We start from the raw sequence: 21,531 nt of genomic DNA, 5'->3' as shown, positions 1-21,531 counted from the left end.
TTTGGTTATGCCTAGCTAATTTTCTTTCAAGCCGAAGGCTAAAGCGAAGGCTTAATTCTAAACGTGAGAATTGTAAGGTACTTAAATCGCTTCGGATTTTCTCTCTATTTTATGAGCTTACTTTTCAAATCAAAACGATTTTCGACATTGGTCCGGATATTGTTATGGTTAACGTTTGAAGAAGGATTTGCTTATTGAAGCATAATCAACTTCCCGAGAACACACTTAGCAAAATTGTTTGCTAAGAGGAAACTGAGATCGGAATCAGTTATTGTTGAAACGACACAATCTGAGTTGGCAACGAAGAATTGTCCTTGTAAGCCGAAGTGAATATTGAAGTAAAAATATGTTTCGATGATCCGAGGAATTTGAGGCAAAGCTGAAGTCTGAGGCTACTTTCATTATAAGTTTTCTTTATCCATATCTCTTTAGATTATTTATTTAATTATTTCTTTTATTTAATACTTATTTTTTATTTTAAAAACAACTTTTAAAATCCCCTTTTATTTTACAACTATTATTTATTATTTTACATTATATTTATTATTATTTATTTTATTTTATTAAATCTTTTCAACTTTACTTGGAATTATATCTCCTCCTAAAATCAAGAAACAATTTTACTAAATCAGAAACACCACAGTCCCTGTGGATCGACTCTGCTTCTCTATACTACCTTTTCCTTTATATTTAAGAAGCTGGAATTATTTTGATACCAAAACGACAGTTATCAGTACACATGCCCAGTTTTCACTTGAGCTAACCATATAATGAAATCTCACATTTGGAATGGGCAGCTAAGGAGGCTAGCGTGAAGCAAATCGTGTTGGTTGGGTCAATGAGTGGAACAAACCCTAATCATCCCTATTACAGATTGGGCAATGGGAACATTTTGGTTAGCCTCACCCTCTTCTGACAGGGGCCTTTGTTCCCGAGTTCGATGGAATAATCAATACTATTGAATTATTTGGTTTCAACTTCTCTGTTTCACAGGTCTGGAAAAGAGAGGCCGAGCAGTATTTGGCCTTCCGTTGTTCCATACACAATTATGAGGTAGATGGAAGTAGGCCGTTTTATAGCCATCGACATTCCTTGTTTTCCCATCTCTGTTCTACTAGAGGAAATATCTCTGAACTTGAAACTATTATTTGTTATATTCGTATAACTTTACAACCGATACCTTTTTTGCCAAGTTAGGGTTGGAGGGCTACAAGAAAGAGATGGCGGTATCAGAGAACTACTAGTCGGGAAGGATGATGAGCTTCTTCAGACTGAAACGAAAACAATTGCCAGGCCTGATATTGCTGAAGTTTGCATTCAGGTATCGCCTTTGTCATATTCGCATTCCGAATTGAAAAAAATTTCACCATCACCGTTGGCATTGGATTGTTGTTCTCATGCATCTTATGCATTTTCTTTTCAAACAGGCACTGAAATTCGAGAGGCAAAGTTTAAGGCGTTTGATTTAGCCTCAAAACCTGAGGGAGTCGGCACCCCAAACAAGGACTTCAAGGCTCTTTTTTCCCAGATCACGACTCGTTTCTAATTCTCGAGGGCCACGAGGTTTTTTCTACAAGATATGTTATGCTTCTTAAGAACATTTTTAATTTGAATAATCGTCAGTATCTGGAACTTTTAAAACCATGCCTTGATCAACAGAAACGACTACAAACAACACTCAACTGTCTACTAAGGTACCCCTTGCAAAACTTAGTTAAGATTTAAGATAGCAGTGCAATGAAATTCTTTTTGTAAGACGTTGCTATGGAACTTAGTATTTCAACAATATTTGAACTCAGTAATGTATCCTCCTTTCATACATGGAACTCTATAGCTTATTGCCTCTTCTTTTCTTCTCATCTATTTTTCCATCCTAGTCCGGCCAACCAACTAGGCTCTCGTTTCTTACTTTGATTTGGTGTGTACCATAGGATGAAACAATGTTGGAGAATAACTTGCAACTATTACTTACATAAAGCATCTAAGCATGCACTGTTTTATTCAACAAATCATGTAAATGGAATTGAACTCTGTCCGACAAGGCCGGACATTTCGGTTTCAGATCAACTTTGAATGTGAGCATATACTACATGGCTAGCATTTACAGAATTCACTATATCACATATTTACAAGACTGACCAGAGATCAAGTCAAACTAATTCAAATTGCTACTTAGCTAGCATGCTGTTTGGCCCAATACGCATGGACAGAGTATTCTGTCCAAAAGCTCTTGTGCTAAAGGTTCTCCTCTCTTTTGCTAAGGGGAAATTCTTGTTGTATGGATCAATGTCTTCTCCGTATACATTTTCGTACACAAGTTACAGTTTTCACATGACTTTTAAAACATTTTCGATTTTGAAAAAAAACAAGTAAAATTTTGTTTCTATACATAAAACATTTTAATGTAATAATAATAAAACGTTCGTTAACTTTTAGTATGTAAAATAGTCTTAAAGTTATAACATATTAAATATTACAATCATCATAAGTCTCATACATTCCATAACATCATCATATATCTATTACACGCCATCTAATAATATCGAAAGTAGACATTTTTCATACACTTACAGATGAGTCAACCTTTGATTTATGATATCAGCTGCACTCCCTACTCCACTCGTATGCTATTACCTACGCGTGAAACCAATATACGAAAAGTATTAACTTAGTGAGGTATAATAATACAAATGAGGTGTAATCAAAACATAAGTATATCATAAAATATCAAAATACGAATTAAATCGTATAAATCATAATAATACATAAAATTAGCATGATAAACCAAGTTTCTTTCACATAACCTGCAAAATAATATTTAGTATGCCCAGAATACCTATCAATCAGTATTTTTTCTAAATTATTCTTTTATTTGCCCAACGTATGTTGAATCAGAATGCAAGGTACATGAGTTGCACCTAAGTGTCGAAATGATAATTCACAAACTCATTATGAAATTCATGGATGCACACATAGTGTCGAAATGGAAATTCACAAACTCATTGTGAATACCATGGATGCACACATAGTGTCGAAAGTACACATAATACTGATACGAAAATGCAACATATGCATTAAACAAAATCAATCGATAATTATCATACACAAAGTATGTCGAAATGCACCTATGACTCTCAATGGACATAAAGTAGGCCTTTAAATCAAATTCGCAGATTAAACATTTATTCTGAAACATCGATAGCTATTAAAACAATATAGAAGTTCATCCATCTATTTTAGAGCAGTTCATACTCTAAAATTATTCGTAAAATCATTTACATAAACTTTATGAAAATATTTCAAAATACTGTAAAACATACTTTTATCAAAACATTCGAGGTTGATTCATCGTAATTCATCCGCATCTCATATAAGTACATAATAATGCACTCACCTGTATACATCCATAATCACACATACAATACAAATGTTAGTATACTTCTAACATTTATACAAAATAATAATACTCAAAAGTACTATTATTTTCGAAATCTATTAAAATTCATCCTAACATAAAATTTCAGACTGAACAGTATCGGTACCCCTCTTACAGTATCAATACTTCTCTTTTATAGTATCGATACCCACTTCAGTATTGATACTATTTATACATTTTTGAATTCATTTTTCAATTACAATATCGATACCTTCCTCTTGGTATCGATGCCTCCACATCAGTATCAATACTGCTTTCATCAGTTTCGATATTGTTCATCGTGTACATCCTCTTTCCTATAATTTAACCATATAGTATCGGTAATGTTCTTCCAGTACTGATACCCTTACCTAGATTTTACTTATTTCACTTTGATTTTTACCCAAAATTCGCCTAAATCTCTTACTCGTATCTCTAACCATACCATCAAACTCATTATCACTTATCCTTACTAACTTACATCCATAAATCTCCTTATAAGATCCAAACTCTAAAAAAAACACTTAAAACTAAAAATCACACCAAATTTTCAGCCATGTTTTCAATCACTTCTAAGGCTCCAAATCTCTTTTTTACTTCTTTGACAAGTCAAATATGCTGTTAAAATCCCATTACTTACCAAATTTCATCAAATCACTTAAAAACTCATTTTATTAAATCACAAATAAATCACTAATCTCTTATTTTTAATCATCCTTGAACTTTCCTTAAGCCTCTATGTCACTTAAGGCTTCAAAACCAACCCAAAATAGAAAGGAAAAACTAACTTGAAGAAATCTTGCCTTTGCTATAGAGGTACGGGGACGAGAAGAATAATAAAAGTAGAGAACAAAGTTTGTAGCTTTTTCCTTTTTCCTTTTTCCCTTTTTTAACCCTTAATAAATATCCCTAAAAGAATGTATTATATTCATTTCATTCTAAAAGACCATAATGCCCTTCCATGAATCCATTCTTAATAATAAGTCTTAAACACAATTTCCTAAATCAATCCTTGTACTTTTCAATTTTTTTCAAATTACCCACCAAATTTTAAATCCTTTCACTATAGTTACTGACCCGATGTTTGGGGTATTGCAATTCTCCCCTAAGAAAAATTCATCCTCGAATTTTAAGACGTACTTGATACAAAGAGGTGTGGATATTGCTTCCTCATGTCCTCATCTCTTTCCTAAGTAGCTTCTTCGACTTTATGATTTTGCCAAAGCATTTTAACTAGAGGAATCTTCTTATTATGTAATTCTTTGTTTTCTCGAGCCAAGATTCATACTAGTTATTCTTCGTAAGTTAGATCTGGTCAGGTCTCTATTTCCTTTGGTGTGATAATATGCGATGGATTTGATCAGTACTTCCTGAACATTGACACATGAAAAATATTATGGATCCTGTACATATCGGGAGGCAAAGCTAACTGATAAGCTACTGGTCTGACCCTTTTTAAAATCTCATAAGGTCCAATAAATCTCGGACTCAACTTTGCCTTGAGCCCAAACCGTAATACTTTCTTCCAAGGTGATACTTTCAGAAATACCTTATCTCCCACTTTATATTCAATCTCTTTTCTCTTTAGATAAACATAAGACTTTTGTCGATCGGAATCTCTCTTAAGATTATCTTGGATAACTTTTACTCTATTTTCCATTTCTTTAATTAAATCATGGCCAACTAGATCTTGATATTTTAGCTCAAACTAATTTAATGATGTTCGATGTTTCCTCCCATACAAGGATTCATACGGAGTCATCTTAATACTCGATTGATAAATGTTATTAAGCAAATTCCAATAAAGGCAAATATCTTTCCAGTGATCCTTTGAATTCAATCACACATGCTCTTAGCATATCCTCCAATACCTGAATAGTTCACTCTGACTGACCAACTGTTTGCGGATTAAAAGCGTGCTAAAATTCAATCGAGTACCCAATGCCTCATGCAAAGAATTCCATAATCTTGAAGTAAACCTTAGGTCTTAGAGGATACTATCGATACATGTACTCCATGCAGTCGAACAATCTCTTTTATATACAACTCTGCATATTTATGCATCTAGTAATCTATCTGAACTGGAATAAAGTGAGCTGTCTTGGTCAATCTGTCCACAATTACCCATATTGAATCCTTTTTACTGGTGTCAAAGGTAGCCCTGAAACAAAATCCATTGTAACTCGTTCCTACTTCCACTCAGGAATGGATATCAATTGTAGCAATTCGGAAGACACTTGATTTTTAGCTTTCACTTGCTGACATGTCAGGCATTTTGCAACAAAATCTTATATAACTCTTTTCATGCCAGACCACCAATAACGACTCTTTATATCTTGATACATATTTTTCCCTACTGGATGCATATTCAAAAGACTATAATGTGCCTTGGATAGAATATTTTTCTTCAGTTCTTCATTATCTGGAATGCAAAGTCTTCCACGATAATATAAACATCCATCGATACTGATTTCGAAGTCATTAGTTTCACCTTTATTTACTTGTGCAATTATTGCCAAACACTTTTCATATTTTCCTTGCAGCTCTTTTATCCGATCCAACAGCATCGACTTTAACTTAAGCTCAACAATCAAGGCGCCATCTTCCTTTAATGATATACATGCATCCAAAGCTCATAAAGCTGCAAAATTCTTTAGGCTAAGTGCATTAGCTACCACATTAGCCTTCCTTGAATGATAATCGATGATCACATCATAATCTTTGAAAATCTCGATCCATCTTCTCTGCCTCAAGTTCAATTGTTTTTGAGTCAACAAGTACTTTAGACTTTTGTGATCTATATAAATATGGCACCATTCACCGTACAGATAATGACACCAAATCTTCAAAGCAAACACAACCACTACCAATTCTAAGTCATGTGTTACAATCCTCTTTCATTTCAAAATTTTCTTGGAATTTCTCCGACCAAACAAAAGGCACATCTTTCCGTAATAATTTAGTTAATAGTGAAGTTAACATCGAAAAGTTCTTCAAGAACCTTCGATAATAACCAGTAAGCCCCAAGAAACTACAAACTTCATAAATATTCTTTAGGGGTTTCCAGTCCACTATAGCTTGAATCTTTTTAGGATATACTCTTATACCTTCTGTGGATAATAAATGGCCAAGGAAAGCAACCTCTACTAACCATAATTCAAATTTGGATAGTTTGGCATACAACTTCTTCTCTTGAAGAGTCTGAAAAAATACGAAGATGAGGATCATGCTCCTCTCTTGACGTTGAATACACCAAAATATCATCGATAAATACCACCACAAATGATCCAAGTAAGGTTAGAATATTTGGTTCATAAAATCCATAAATGTTGCAGAAGCATTAGTCAAAATGAATAGCATCACCACAAATTCGTAATGTTCATACCAAGTCCAAAAAGTTGTCTTTGAAATATCCTCATCTTTAATCTTTAATTGGTGGTATCCTGACCGAAGGTTTATCTTAGAGAACACTTCTACGACTTTCAGTTCATCAAACAGATCATCAATCCTCAGAAAAGTATACTTATTTTTTTAAAGTTACGTTATTTAACTGTCGATAATCTATGCATAATCGCATAGACCCATCCTTTTTTTTCACAAAAAGCACAGGTGCTCCCCAAGGTGAAACATTGGGTCTGATAAATCCCTTATCGATCAGCTCCTGCAATTGGACCTTTAATTATCTTAACTCAGTTGGAGTCATTCGATATGAAGCCATAGAAATAGGTTCAGTACCTAGGTAAACATCAATCTTGAATTCCACCTCACAGTCTGGAGGTAAACCCAGTAATTATTTCGGAAAAACATCTAGAAACTCCCAAACTATTGGAATATCACCTAATATCACTTTCGATATTTGAGTGTCTATCACGTTAGCCAGAAAAGCTATACACCCTTTCGACATCATTTTCTTTGCAATCATTACTGACATCACATTGGATGGTGATTTTACTTTTTCACCAATTACTATGATTTCTGAGCCTTCCACATCCTTAAAAAATAATCGCTTCTTACGATAATCAACCCATCCATGATGTGGAGACAACCAATCCATGCCCAAAATAATTTCAAACTCGTCGAAAGGCAATTCCATCAAGTTTTTCGGGAACACAACCCCTTGAATCTTTATCGAACATTTTCTACATACTCGAGTTACCCTTGCACTATGACCCATAGGGTTTACCGCTATCATCTCACTAAAGATTGGTTCTAAAGGAATTCCTCTAGCTCTAATCAACTTTGTACTAATATAAGAATGTGTAGAACCAGGGTTAACCAAAATAAATACATGTTCAACAAAAAGAGGGAATGTACCTGTTAAAATCTCCGGGTCATCCTTATCCACATTAGTTTTAATATTATAAATTTGGGATACTCCCAGTGTCTCTGGTCACAGGATTGACTCAGATTATCCTTCGGATCTACCTCTTCCTCTTCCTCTATTATATGTTGCTACTGATCTCTCAGTTTGTACTAATTTATCCCCATATCTCTTAGGAAAATTTCGAGCATAGTGACCAGCTTCGCCACACTGGAAACAAGATCCACTAAGAAATCTACATACTCCACAGTGAAATTTGCCATATGTCTAACATGGAGTAGTTCTTTCTCCAAATGCTCTCTACCCGAGGTAGCAACAAAAGACTGATTTCTTATTATTCTGTGAAGCTGCAACAAAGCCATCTCTATTATTGTATAGGGAAATCGAACCCTTGACTCTCTTAGCATGATAGGAAGTTGAAGACGTTCCAACTCTTTTTTCCGTCTGCATACCCTGCTCTGGTGCTATAATCTCCTCTTAAGCTCTTTCAATGACCTTAGCCCGGTTTATGACTTCTTGCATGCTAGGCAAGTTTAAAGCCAACATCATCTCTCTTAACTTAGGCCTCAATCCCTCGATGAACCAATCACGTCGAGCCTTATCATTGGGAAATACTTTAGTAACAAAATGACTCAGCTTGTTATACTCAACCTCGTACTCATGTACTGCTCAATCACATTGTTTCAGAATAAGAAACTTCAGCAACATCTCCCGCATAAACTGCTCACCGATGTACTTGTTCTTGAATTCATCCTGAAAGAATTGCGAGGTCACTTGCTCAGGTGGTGCATACATCGTAGTATTTGTCCCCCACACTCGAGTTGATCCTTGACGTTAAGATACAAATCCACCCATCTTTTCTGAATCTGAGCATTGAAGACTTTCAAGCATCACCTTAATATCGTTTAACCATAAATAAGCATCCATAGGCCCTTCATCCTCTTCTCCCCGGAACTCAAGAGCTGCCAAACTTTTAAGCTCTTTTGGGATTAACATCTTTGATACTAGAGGAGTAGGGGGAGGTGGAGGAGGTTGAAATCAAGTCTAGATTGCATTGAGAGCCTGCATAAAAGCTCCATACTCTGGCACTGGCATACCCTGATGTACTGGTGCACTAGAATTTTCAGACATGATCGGATGCTCACTATTAGCTTCATTGCTCTCGCTACCTGGCCCTTCTCCAACTTCTTATTCAGTCGCTCTCCGCAAATTTATAGATTTCGACATCTAATAGGACATACATAATAATAATAACTCAAGTTAGTAAGGAGTGACATAAATCATATTCCAATGACACCATATCAGTAACTTTGACATCTTAGTGGCATGTAAACCCTTTTTAAAGTAAAATACACACGATTTCGGTCGAGAATCGGCTAAACCTGTAACTCTGATACCAATAAATGTAACACCCATTTCCCATATACGTTTCCATACACTAGTTACAGATGTCACTTGACTTAAAACATTTTCATTTTTTAAAAAAAACCCATAAAATTTTTGTTTCTATAAATAAAATATTTTAATGTAATAATAATAAAACGTTCGTTAACTTTTAGTATGTAAAATAGTCTTAAAGTTCTAACATATTAAATATTACAATCATCATAAGTCTCATATGTTCCAGAGCATCATCATATATCTATTACATGCCATCTAATAATATCAAAAGTATACATATTTGCTATACAGTTACTAATGAGGCAACCTTTGATTTATGATATCAGCTGCACTCCCTACTTCGCTCGTATGCTATTACCTACACGTGAAACCAACACACACTAAGTATTCACTTAGTGAGGAATAATAATACAAATGAGGTGTAACCAAAACATAAGTATATCATAAACTTTCAAAATACAAATTAAATCATAATAATACATAAAATTGGCCTGATAAACCAAATTTCTTTCACATAACATGCGAAACAATATTTATTATGCCCAACATAACTATCAAGCAATATTTTTTCAAATTATTCTTTTAAGTGCCCTATGTATGTTGAATGAGAATGCAAGGTACATGAGTTGCACCTAAGTGTCGAAATGGTAATTCACAAACTCATTATGAATTCCACGGATGCACACATAGTGCCAAAATGGTAATTCACAAACTCATTATGAATACCATGGATGCACACATTGTAACATCCCAAAAATCGGGTTAGTGACCAAATTGTAAGATTTTAAAACTTCATGGTCAAATTAGATAAATTGAAAAGTTCAGGGATTTACTAGGAAATTATTTGTGTAGGATTGATTAGAAAGAATTGAAAGAAGGAAGGGCAAAAGGGTTAATAGACAAGAAAGAAATTAAAAAGTTCTTACTGGTGTAATATATATACACGTGGAGATGAAGAGAAGAGATATCTAGAATTCTCTTTATCATTTCTTCATCCTCTCCACCGAGACTCCATAACTAAGGTAATAAATTTTCATTTAGTTATTTCTTGAAATTTTGATTTGGTTTTGGTTAATGGGTTATTAAGGAAGCTTGAGAAAGCTTAAGGACTTATAGAAACTAAAACATGGATAAGTTATGGGAGATTTAGTAAAAAGGGTTTTTGAGTGAATTGGTGAGAAAGAGCTAGTAAATGGATTTTTAAGTGAAATTTGACTTGTCATAAGTTGGAATAAGAAATCTAAAGTATTGGAATAGGATTTGGAACATGTGGAATATTTTGTAAGATTTTTAGTTTCAAGTAATATTATGGGATTTTGGATGTTTAGGTGTATTAAAGTGATATAAGCTAGTTCTAATAAGTGTTGTTAAGTTTAAAGGGTTGAAAGGAGTTTAAAGTGGAAGATTTAAGTGAGTTTGGTAAATTTTTGGGTTTAAATAAGTAAGTTCAAGGCAATGGGTATCGGTACTGGATGAACTGTATTGATATTTCAAAGCAAAATAAGTGATATCGAGGTTTGGGTATCGATACTGTAAGAATAATATCGATACTATAAGACAAAATTGTATGAATCCTTAAATGAGTATCGATACCAAATGCGTAGTATCGATACTAAGGGTATCGATACCAATGTAAATGTATCAGTACCATTTTTAGAAATGAATTCCAAAATGTAGAATGGGTATCGATACTAAAGTATAATATCGATACCATAGTAAAGGAAGTATCGGTATTGGACCTGAGGTATCGATACTGTTCAGATGGAAATTTCAAATAAGTGCTTCTTTTAGACTAAGTTAATGATAAGTGATTCTTAGTGATTCGAACTCTGACATTCATACCAATTGTATTTTTGTGTAAATATCGAACGAAATCAAGTACCAGAAGATTCAAACTTATAAGATCCATCAAGAGTGATAAAAAATTTTCTTTGACTAAGTGAGGTTAAGGTGAGTGCATACTACTATGAAATATGATTATATGGAAATAATACTTGTGATGAGTTTATTTCCAATGTTTGATTGAATGATTTCATGATTACAAGTATATTATTGATATGATTTCGATGTGTACATGAATACATGCATATATCTATATGTTACATGCACTGTTATACATGAGCTATGTGTTATATGTTATTCTATGTGTTACATGATCTATGTGGATACATGAGAACAAGATATAAGTTATGTGAAAATAGTATATGTGAATACATGCCTATGTAATAAGCTATGTAACATTTACCTATGTGATACATGAAAATGTGATATATGTTATGTGACCATGATCTATGTGATTATACATCTATGTGAAACAATCTATGTGAAATGTGTAAATGGTATATCCCATAAGTATGTGATATGAGAGCTAAAGGTATAATTGGCATAATAAGAGTCGAGGGTTCTACGCGGTCCTTCGGGACAATTCTACGTGGTCCTTCGGGACATTTCTACGCGGTCCTTCGAGACAATACTATGTGCTCCTTCAGGACATTTCTATGTTGCACTTCGGTGCAATTTCTATGCGGTACTTCGATGCAATTATACAAGCTGTAGTGACAGCATTTGTGTACAACCTCAATGCACTCACATACCTTAAGTTCTCAATGATGTACCATGGGCTTTAAAAAGAAATATCTTGAATAAATATTGCTTGATATTCTATATGTCTTGTTTGATGAAATGCATAATTATTTCTGTACACTATGTTCTTTATAGAAATTAAGTATATGACTGCATATTTAAAGTTTTCCTTTATGCTTATATGCCACACTAAGTTAATGACTTAGCGTGTGAATGTTTCACACGTAGGTACCGAGAAGCAGGAAGAACAAAGCCAGGATCCTACAAGACTGCATATTTACACCGTATGTTATTTTGTTGTATTAAATATGTTGGCATGTAATTTAAAGATTTAAATTGCATATGCTCTGGTCGATTTTGTGACAAACTCTACTTTAATTATGTAAAATATTAACTTTTATTTTCAATATAAGTTTGAATATTCTTATTTAGTTTCTTAAGGGTTCAATTGTTTTTTATAACAACAAAAGTTTAGACTTTTCAATTGTATTTTAAATGTAAATGATTTGAAAAGTTAATGTGACACCTCATAGTCGTATCCAGGTCGGATACAGGTTGGGGGTGTTAGACACATAGTGCCGAAAGTACACATAGTACTGATACGAAAATGCAACATATGCATTAAACAAAATTTATCGATAACCATCATGCACAAAGTATGTAGAAATGCACCTATGACTCTTAATGCATCTATGACCCTCCTATAGTATCGATACTTCTCTTCCATGGTGCTGCTACCCACTTCAGTATCGATACCATTTTTGCATTATGGAATCTATTTTTCAATTACAATATCGATACCTTCCTCTTGGTATCGATACCTCCACATCAATATCGATACTACTTTCATCAGTATCGTATCGATATTGTTCATCATGTTCATCCTCTTTCCTCCAATTTAACCTTATAGTATCATATTGTTCTTCTAGTACCGATACCCTTATCAGATTTTACTTATTTCACTTTGATTTTTACCCAAATTTCGCCTAAATCTCGTTCTCTTATCTCCAACCATACCATAAAATTCATTATCACTTATCCCTACTAACTTACATCCATAGATCTCCTTATAAGATCTAAACTCTCCAAAGAACACTTAAAACTAAAAATCACACCAAATTTTCAACCAAGTTTTCAATCATTTCTAAGGCTCCAAATCTCTTATTTACTTCTTTGACAATACAAATATGTTGTTAAAATCCCATTACTGACCAAATTTCATCAAATTACTTAAAAACTCATTTTATTAAATCACAAATAAATCAATAATCTCTTAGTTTTAATCATCCTTAAACTTTCCTTAAGCCTCTATATCACTTAAGGCTTCAAAACCAACCCAAAAACGAAAGGAAAAACCAACTTGAAGAAATATTACCTTCACTATGGAGGTACGAGGACGAGAAGAAGAATAAGAGTAGAGAACAAAGTTTTCAGCTTTTTTCTTTTTTCCCTCTTTCAACCCTTAATAAATATCCCTAAATGAATGAATATTAAATTCATTTCCTTCTAAAAGACCATAATGTCCCTTCATTCTTCCATTCTTAAAAATAAGACTTAAACACAATTTCCTAAATCAATCCTTATACGTTTCAATTTATTCAAATTACCCACCAAATTTTTAATCCTTTCACTGTAATCACTGACCCGATGTTTGGAGTATTACACTTATCCTGTAACACGTGTACGATATTCAACTACTCTGGTTCCCGAAAGCCTTACTATGAAAGGTTTGGAAGAACCAAACATATAGTTTACATGAAAAAAAAACAAATTGCTGTTCTAAAGATATTCAGAGCCATGACAGTTGGTAGGGAATTGCAATAATGAACCCGCAAACTGAAGAAGTAACAGAAATGGACCATTCACCTTCAAATCCACATACGTACGATGCTTTGCATTGTCAAAAGCGCGTAATTTGACATCACGCCACCTACAAAATTTAGAACAACCTTAGGAACCGAAGCACATGGGTCTACAACCAAGCATTTTTGGCAAAATGATAATTCATTAGAATAACCTTCCGGTTCCTAGTTTCTCGACTGCCTGGACCAATGCTTCTACTTCCGAAACAGATAAGGGTCTTCTGATAAGCCGCTGGACAAACTCATGATGTCTAACTCTGTGATGAATCGGAACCACAGTCAATGCCTCCACACTAATGGCCGATATTGATAGTACAGATTGAGAACTCGGACTAGTAAAACTAGTTGATATGTGCGGAATAGATTGAGAACTCGGAATAGTAAAATAGTCTATATGGCCGATATCGATAGTATAGATTGATAACTCGGAATGGTAAAATTAGTTGATATGTGCGGAACAGATTGAGAACTCGGAATAGTAAAATTAGTTGATATGTGCGGAAGAGACGGAATTAGATGCAAGTCACCTTCAGCGCCATTGTTGCAACCAGTCACAGGAGGTATAATCTGCTTTGCGAGGGACAGAGGTGCTATAATCTGCATGTTTCTGGGCTCCAACATAAACCCCAAATTACGATGCTTGCTGTCTCGAGAAATACCTGTCTGTAGTAGAGTTTTTCTGTCGTCTCTAACCTTCTTTCCTCGAAGAAGGATGCCGACACTTAAGCCATCTCCGAGGTACAGTAGTTACTGCCTCCATGACTGTCCTGTAAAAACACCACTAGACATTAGCACAATGCAGGTATAGAACCAGTATGCTTGACCTCATCTCTGATAAATTCATACATTAGTTCTTAAAACATTAAAGCCACAAAAGCACAGTTTATTGGTAAGAATATTGCGTACTTTCAGTGAACCAACAGTAGCAGTTGTAGGAATCTAAACTAAGAGCTCTGGAACTGTAAAACGATTTAATCCGAATCTTCACTGAATAAACCCGACAACGAAAAGAAAGAAAGGTTAAAGACTGGATGGATCACACGGCCATCTGATCAGATACTAAAACATTGCATTAACGATCTTCATACCATTACGTTATCGGCAACCAAGAAGCAGACGAAGACTTGCAATTGACGATTCCACTCTAATGGCTGCACGTAAGAGTTCGGGTTATTCAGCAAAAACTGAACAAAAAACAAAAGCTGGTAGACATATTGAACCTGCACTAGAGTTGTCACCACCGCTTCTCTTGTTACCCGAATCGAATCTGTTATAAAGCTGAAAGCCTCGATGAGAATGGGCGGTGACTGAAGAAACATCTTCTCTTGAAAGGAGAGACCCTCTTTGATCTTTGACGAATATAACTAATTCCCCCATCACCGGAAAGCATTCTTCTTTTCCCATCTGAAAACATCAGTTTATCAGGAAATGGCATTTAATCGAGAAGGTAAATTTATGAAAGCTAAAAGAACAGATAAAGGAATGAATGCCTATCGTATCCAGTAACATGAGCAAGAACTCATTTACTAGTCGCAAAGTTGAAAGAATTCAATAGACTCTATCAAGACATCTAGAAGTATATTCATACTATATGAGCACAATCCATTATTAATATGCAGAATGGTCATATACAATTTCTGATGGAAGCCCCACCATTTGAATTAGTAAATACTATCCGATGTCGGGATGAAGACAGGTTCTTAATTCCTCGATCCGCAATGCTCGATGGTACCCTAAAAGCCTTCAATGTGGTCGCTGCCTGACTGCAACCGAAATAATCTTTTCATCATCTCTATTGAATGTCTCTGTAGTACCGGAATGCCTAGAAGAACCAAAAGTTATCCAGTTCTTGAACATGGATGCCCTGCTTACTGAATAGAAAAAACCAGGATGTTTGTGGTCCCTTTCCGACACATCCAAACCACCTGTACGTGGAATAGTTTCACTTTTTACAGTTTGAATAATTGAATGCTCACCTCCAGCTTCCTCTACTTTCGCTTTGAAAAATTCCGGAGATACTAGAGAAGGAATGCCTACTAAAGCAGAAGGGTTTTACATTTCTACCACTGACATTAGCCAACTGATCAAAGCTCTTTAAATTTGAACAGGTTTTCGAATTAAACCGGTACAGAGCACAGGAAAACTTGTTCAATGCATAGATTCGGCGGTAATTGATAAAGTTTTTCTCATCACAAGTTCCCTGATCAGAAAGGCTGAACTTCGAAGATTGCCTCTCACCGTCTTGTTCCTGCAACAGTTGACCGGCTACACTAACCAGAATTTCGAAGTACGTTTCTGATTGTCCCCATTTTTCTTCTTAATTGGCACTCTAACCTAAAACCAGTGGTGAGCAATGACAATATCAAAACTACTATCTTCAAGCATAAAAGAAAAACAGTATATAGACCATCTCAGAACGTATGCATTTCTTTACCCATGTTGATCTAGAAGCTTGAGGGAACACAAGCACCTGGTAGCCGTTGAAACCGTATTCCGATATTGTCTACGACACATGTCTTAGGCATTCATCGGAAAAAGAAAGGAATTCATTAAGGAAAACTAACAGGAAGACTAGATTGTGCAAATGAGACATAGCTACGGCACAATACATGATAAGTATTTTATTTGGTTAATATTTTATTTTTAAATTACTCCTTAATTATTGGTTTTGTGGCTTATTTGTTCGTTTTGATTCATTTTCTGTGCAGGACACTAGATTTTGGAAATTACACTAAAAGAACATAATTCTGTAATTTTTTTATTTTCGGAATCAAAGTTGGATTAGTGGGCATGACTTCGGGCACGACACATCTTACGAGGCGATGACGTCAGTACCTTCTAGAAAGTTCAATCAACGCTTCTAGAAGAACGAATGGATCAGCCGCACGTTTCTGCAATTCGGATTTAAATTAAACTCATGTTTTAGGATATTATTTTAAAATATTATATTATATTTTATCTTATCTTTGTTTTAGGTATTTTAGTTTAAATAATTTTAAGTATTTTAATTATGATTGAAGATACTCATTTTTTTTTCATTTGAATATTATTTATATTATTATAATTATAATTATAATAATTATAATAATAATTATTATATATATTATTATATATATTATTATTATTAAAAAATAATTACAAGCCCAAATCGAAGGCCCAACCAGAACCGGCCCAGACCCAAAAGGAAACCCTAAACCAATTTAAGGTTTCAGCTAGGGTTTCTAAACCCTAGAACTCCAGCCGCCTCTGATGATTCCAGAAGGCCAGCCGCCGCCTCTGCCAGGTGGTCCAACGTCCAGCTGCCGACACTCCTGTGCCACGCGGCCGTCGCCGTTTCCAAGAGCATTCCAGCCGCCCCTCGTCGAAGGCTCCAGAAGACCCAGATGGCCACCTATGTTGCTGCTCTAGGGGTGAGTCACCACATAGTTCGATGACTCACCGAAATCAACCCTTTTACCCAGTCCGAGACAAGCGCCGGTGATGGCTATAAAGCCATCGACCACCTGCAAACAAGGAGAGATCGAACAACAACAAAAAAGTCACTACAACAGCAACCCAAGAGAAAAACAGAAAGCAAAAAGAAAAAAAAGAAAAGAAGATACAGAGAGCAACCCAGCAACCATAATAGCAAGGAAAATACGAGGGATACTTACAAACAAAGCCCCGCCGTCGCCGGAGTTCACTCGAGCCTCCAAACCTCACCAAAGGCCTACGAAAACCCGAAGGTATTTTCGTAGATTTGCTCCGATCGGGAGTGTTTTAAGAGAAACGGTCATCAGAACCATCAATAGGATGGTCCGATCTGTATTTTGGTGTAAATTTTTTTTTTTCCGGCCACCGGATGCGGTGGCCGGTGGCGGAGTCAACATCGGAGAACGGCTGCCGGGCGGTGCCGCTTCTCTCAGTTTTAGAGAGAAGCGAGAGAAATGATATTTCTCTTCTCTAGAGAGAGAAGAGAAATGAGAGAGCTGGCCCGAAGGGCCAGCCGTTTCGGGTATAAATACCCCTTCCCAAACGACGCCATTTTGGGAGGGGTATATCTGTAATTTCGTGCATGGCCAAACCCTTTCCGTAGCCATCCTAGTTTGTAATCCTTACATTTTAGCCACTAAATCAATTTATAATCCTTTTAATCCGGTTTAATAACTTTAATTTTATTTATTTTAGTCTTTTGCATAATAATAGATATTTTAAGTAAATAACCAATTTAGTCCTCATAACTTTTTTAATTAATATTTTAAACCCTAAATAACATGTTTTAATTTCTTTTAATTTGACATTCGAATTTAATATAATTTTATTTTAGTCCGTAAATTAATAAATGAGTAAAATAACATGTTTAATCCCTGTAATTTTAAATAATTAATTATGAATTAGGTATTTAATTCTATTAGGTTATAATTTAGTCACTAATTTCAATTTTTATTTATTTTTTACAAGTTTTATATATAGTTTTAATTTTATTTATTGTTTAGTTATATGTTAATATGTTTACTTTTAATTATTATTACTATTATTATTATTATTATTATTATTTAGCCATAAATATATATATTTATATAATAAATAATATTTATTTTATTTATTAAAATCTTATTTAATTATTTTTAACTTATTTTAATCATGTTTTAAAATTTATTTATTTTTCAATATTAAGAAAGGGCAGTCTTAAAATAACTGGATGTCCATTTTCTGATATTTTTAAATAAATAAATATCCAATTTTATAAATTATATATTAATTGTTTTAATTATTTATTTATTTTTTAATATCGAAGAAAAGAGATGTCTTTAGGCACCTAGAAGTCCTTTTCTGATATTTCTAAATAAATAAATATTTTATTTATAAATATATATAAATTAATATTTTTTCATAATTATAATTTTGAAATAATAGGATTATAAATCAAATATATTTTGAATTTTTAAATTTCTAATTATAAGAGACAATTTATAATTAAAAAGTACCAATTTTGGGTGTTGTAGGGGTGCTAATCCTTCCTTAAATGTAACCGACCACGAATCCCTTTTTATTATTAAAAAGAAAGAATTTTTGGTTAAAACGCAGATCAGTTTATCTTTTAATCGATGTTTTCTTAAAAACTCTTTTAAAGGATGATTTTTAGGTATTCAACCTACCTGACCCAAAAGGCCGATGGCGACTCCCAAATTATTTATAAAAAACCATTTATTCCTATCACTTTTCCCGCCAAGTAAAAAATTCGTGCCCGGACGAAAACCGATTACGACAGCTTGGCGACTCCGCTGGGGATCGATCAAACTTTTAAAATCAATTATAAATTGTCTCTATTAATTATAAATAAAAACTCATATATTTAATTTATAATTCTTTCTTTTCAAATTTTTTATATACTTATTATTTTTATAGTATTTATATTAATATTTCATTTTACTTGCAAGTATTTTATTTCATTATTTATTTTTCTTTCAGAAGTTTGAACATCTTCGTGAGAATTTATTCTTCGTGTCAAACCTAGCAAGTAACTTTCGAGGTTCATATGCTCTATGTCTTCATGAGAATTTATTCTCCGTGTCAGGCATAGAGAAGTGTATCCCCTCGAATTGAACTCGATCCACTTTAGTATGTGATGGACTAGGATTGAGGGTTAACAGCCCAAGGGGTCACTATCAAAGACAATTCGTATACCTTTATTCTTAGATCTGAAACCCTGCATATAATAAACCCTAGAAACTCTTCCAATCTGGAGCCATGCCGAAATTTTGTCCAAAATAGGTGTACACACAGGAGAAATGAATTCTAACTTTTCTTTTAATTTATTTATTTTCTTACTGAATAAATTGCATGTTAATTTAAATTATTTAAAGTATGAAGAAAGCATGTTTAAATAAAAATATTTAGGTAGACATTATTATCAAATTATTTTTCCTTTATTATGTAAACTAATTCATTTTTTTTGTGTTCTTTATTTCTTCTGTTTGCATAGCATCATACAAGATAAAAGGCATTGATCCTCGTGTTAATTATCTCATTGGAAAACATTCATCCATGGATAAAAAATGTTCAAATCAAATAGTTCTAAACTCAGAAGTAAGATAGTGGGCTGAGGATTTACAAAGACAAGGGGGAGACAGTCTGCAGGATGACTATATATATGAGTTAGCCAGTTATGCTCCAGTTTCACTAAAAAGAAATGATATGCAAGATTTGCGAAGCATTTGGGAGTGTTGGGACTCAAACAAAAAGTTGCAGTTTTATCAGACTTACGGAGACATCCCATATTTGCTCTATGTCGAAGTTGATGAGGACTTACTTCGAGCCCTAATTCAATTCTGGAATCCAGGGTACAATTGCTTCACTCTCAATAAGGAGGACTTGGTTCCTACTATTGAAGAGTACACAACTTTGCTACATATAGAAGGGGCTTTGGGGAATCGAATTTATTCAAGGTCAATTAAAACTCAACCTTTTCGAGTTAAATTAGCAAAAATTGTTGGAGTACGAGAGGAATGGGTGGCATCCCGTACAAAACAAAAGGGCGAAAGCGAAGGCATTGCTTGGACCAACATCAAAGAACTTATTCAGAGTCATCCAGACACTAAAGTACGATTCGATCTCTTTGCTATGGGTATGTATGGTATGGTCATCTTCCCAAAAGTATTGGGATATATTGAAGCTGCAGTAGTAGATTTGTTTGAGCAGCTACCAAAAAAGATTAATCCTGCATCTACAATTCTAGCAGAGACTTTCAGATCGTTAAACGCTTGTAGAAAGCTAGGAGGTGGACGATTCTCAGGGTGTACCCAATTGTTATATGTCTGGATCCGTAGCCATTTCTGGAGGATAGAAAAGGTTTCATACCGGCGCTTTAATATGGATTACTCACCATTAAAAGAATTTCTGGAGCAAGAATGCCCGAAAGAAATTACGAAAGATATGTGGATTAATGCCTTTCGAAATCTGCAAAGCGATGACATTGTTTGGTGAGCCCCATGGAAAATCCAAAGGGAATTCTTTTACAAATGTGGGGATTACAACTGGGTAATGCTGCTCGGATTATGTGGAGGAATTGGATATGCACCACTTCTGGTCATAAGACAATATGAAGGTCATCAATTTGTACCTGTCACTGCTGGATTACATTCGTCTGAGTTCGCATTCCACAGCAAAAATTATAAAAGAAATATCATGGAGGCCTTTACAGCTTGGAAAAAAACTTTTTGTATCCGAGCTAAAGTAGCAAAAGAAATGTTAACTCCTGATTATGAGGAACGGAGATCTGTCAGGAAAAATGAAAATATCCCTCTACCAGACCAAAATGAGGATATCTCTATGGAAGATCGCATTAAGGTGGTTCCATCAGAGATTGAAATCCTGAGAGCTGAGTTTGAAGCAGAAAGAGAAGGTTGGTCAAGAGAATTAGAGCAAATGAGACGAGATAAAGCTATGTTAGGTGTTGACATTGACTTTCATTCATCACAATGTGCAATGTTGAGAGAAAACAAAGAAAAAGTTGATGGTAAATTCAGAACATTAAAGAAAGATTACCAAGAGTTATATAAATCCCGGAAAGCATCAGGACCGAGCCGATCAACAGTACAAATGACCAGAGAATTGAACATCGAGAAAAGTCGAGTTGAAGATCTGAAAGGAAAGAATAGCCGTCTACTCAAAAGCCTTGAGAAAGGAAAGCAGAAAATGGAAGATTTTGAGGTTGACAGAAGAGAGCGAATTATAAAACACAAAGCTGAACACCGCGAGATCATGAATGAAATGCAAAGAGAAAGGGATCGAGCCAAAGATTTAGAAGAGATGAAGAATGACATCTATGATAAATTTGAAGGTGAGAAAAATATCATGTTCAAGGGATTTGAATCTGAAATAAACGATCTGATTGCCGAACTTGAAGTCAGGGGCCAAAGGATTGAAGAGTTCAATGTTGAAAAAGAAAAATGGGAGCTGGAAAGAAA

General features: G+C 34.4%; 1 protein-coding gene and 2 long non-coding RNA genes across 3 annotated transcripts; 1 reads left to right on the top strand and 2 right to left on the bottom strand.

Annotated features, from left to right (window-relative positions):
• Positions 1–981: 981 nt before the first annotated feature.
• On the bottom strand, positions 982–1,323 carry LOC120185888. Its single transcript, XR_005522168.1, has 2 exons — positions 1,172–1,323; positions 982–1,141 (listed from the first exon to the last, which is right to left on the bottom strand). It is a non-coding gene; the product is annotated as an uncharacterized LOC120185888 (long non-coding RNA).
• Positions 1,034–1,644, top strand: LOC120185886 (uncharacterized protein At2g37660, chloroplastic-like). The gene is made up of 2 exons (XM_039189976.1): positions 1,034–1,053; positions 1,198–1,644. The coding sequence occupies exons 1-2, from the start codon at positions 1,049–1,051 to the stop codon at positions 1,544–1,546; spliced, it is 354 nt and encodes a 117-aa protein (XP_039045907.1). The 5' UTR covers positions 1,034–1,048; the 3' UTR covers positions 1,547–1,644.
• Positions 1,645–13,482: 11,838 nt separating this feature from the next.
• On the bottom strand, positions 13,483–15,880 carry LOC120185887. Its single transcript, XR_005522167.1, has 4 exons — positions 15,215–15,880; positions 14,489–14,986; positions 13,738–14,349; positions 13,483–13,650 (listed from the first exon to the last, which is right to left on the bottom strand). It is a non-coding gene; the product is annotated as an uncharacterized LOC120185887 (long non-coding RNA).
• Between the last annotated feature and the right edge of the window lie 5,651 nt (positions 15,881–21,531).

Source organism: Hibiscus syriacus, unplaced genomic scaffold, assembly GCF_006381635.1.
Source record: "Hibiscus syriacus cultivar Baekdansim isolate YM2019G1 unplaced genomic scaffold, ASM638163v2 tig00113145_pilon, whole genome shotgun sequence".
Classification (NCBI taxonomy): domain Eukaryota; kingdom Viridiplantae; phylum Streptophyta; class Magnoliopsida; order Malvales; family Malvaceae; genus Hibiscus; species Hibiscus syriacus.
This window is presented reverse-complemented; position numbering and strand designations above follow the sequence as displayed.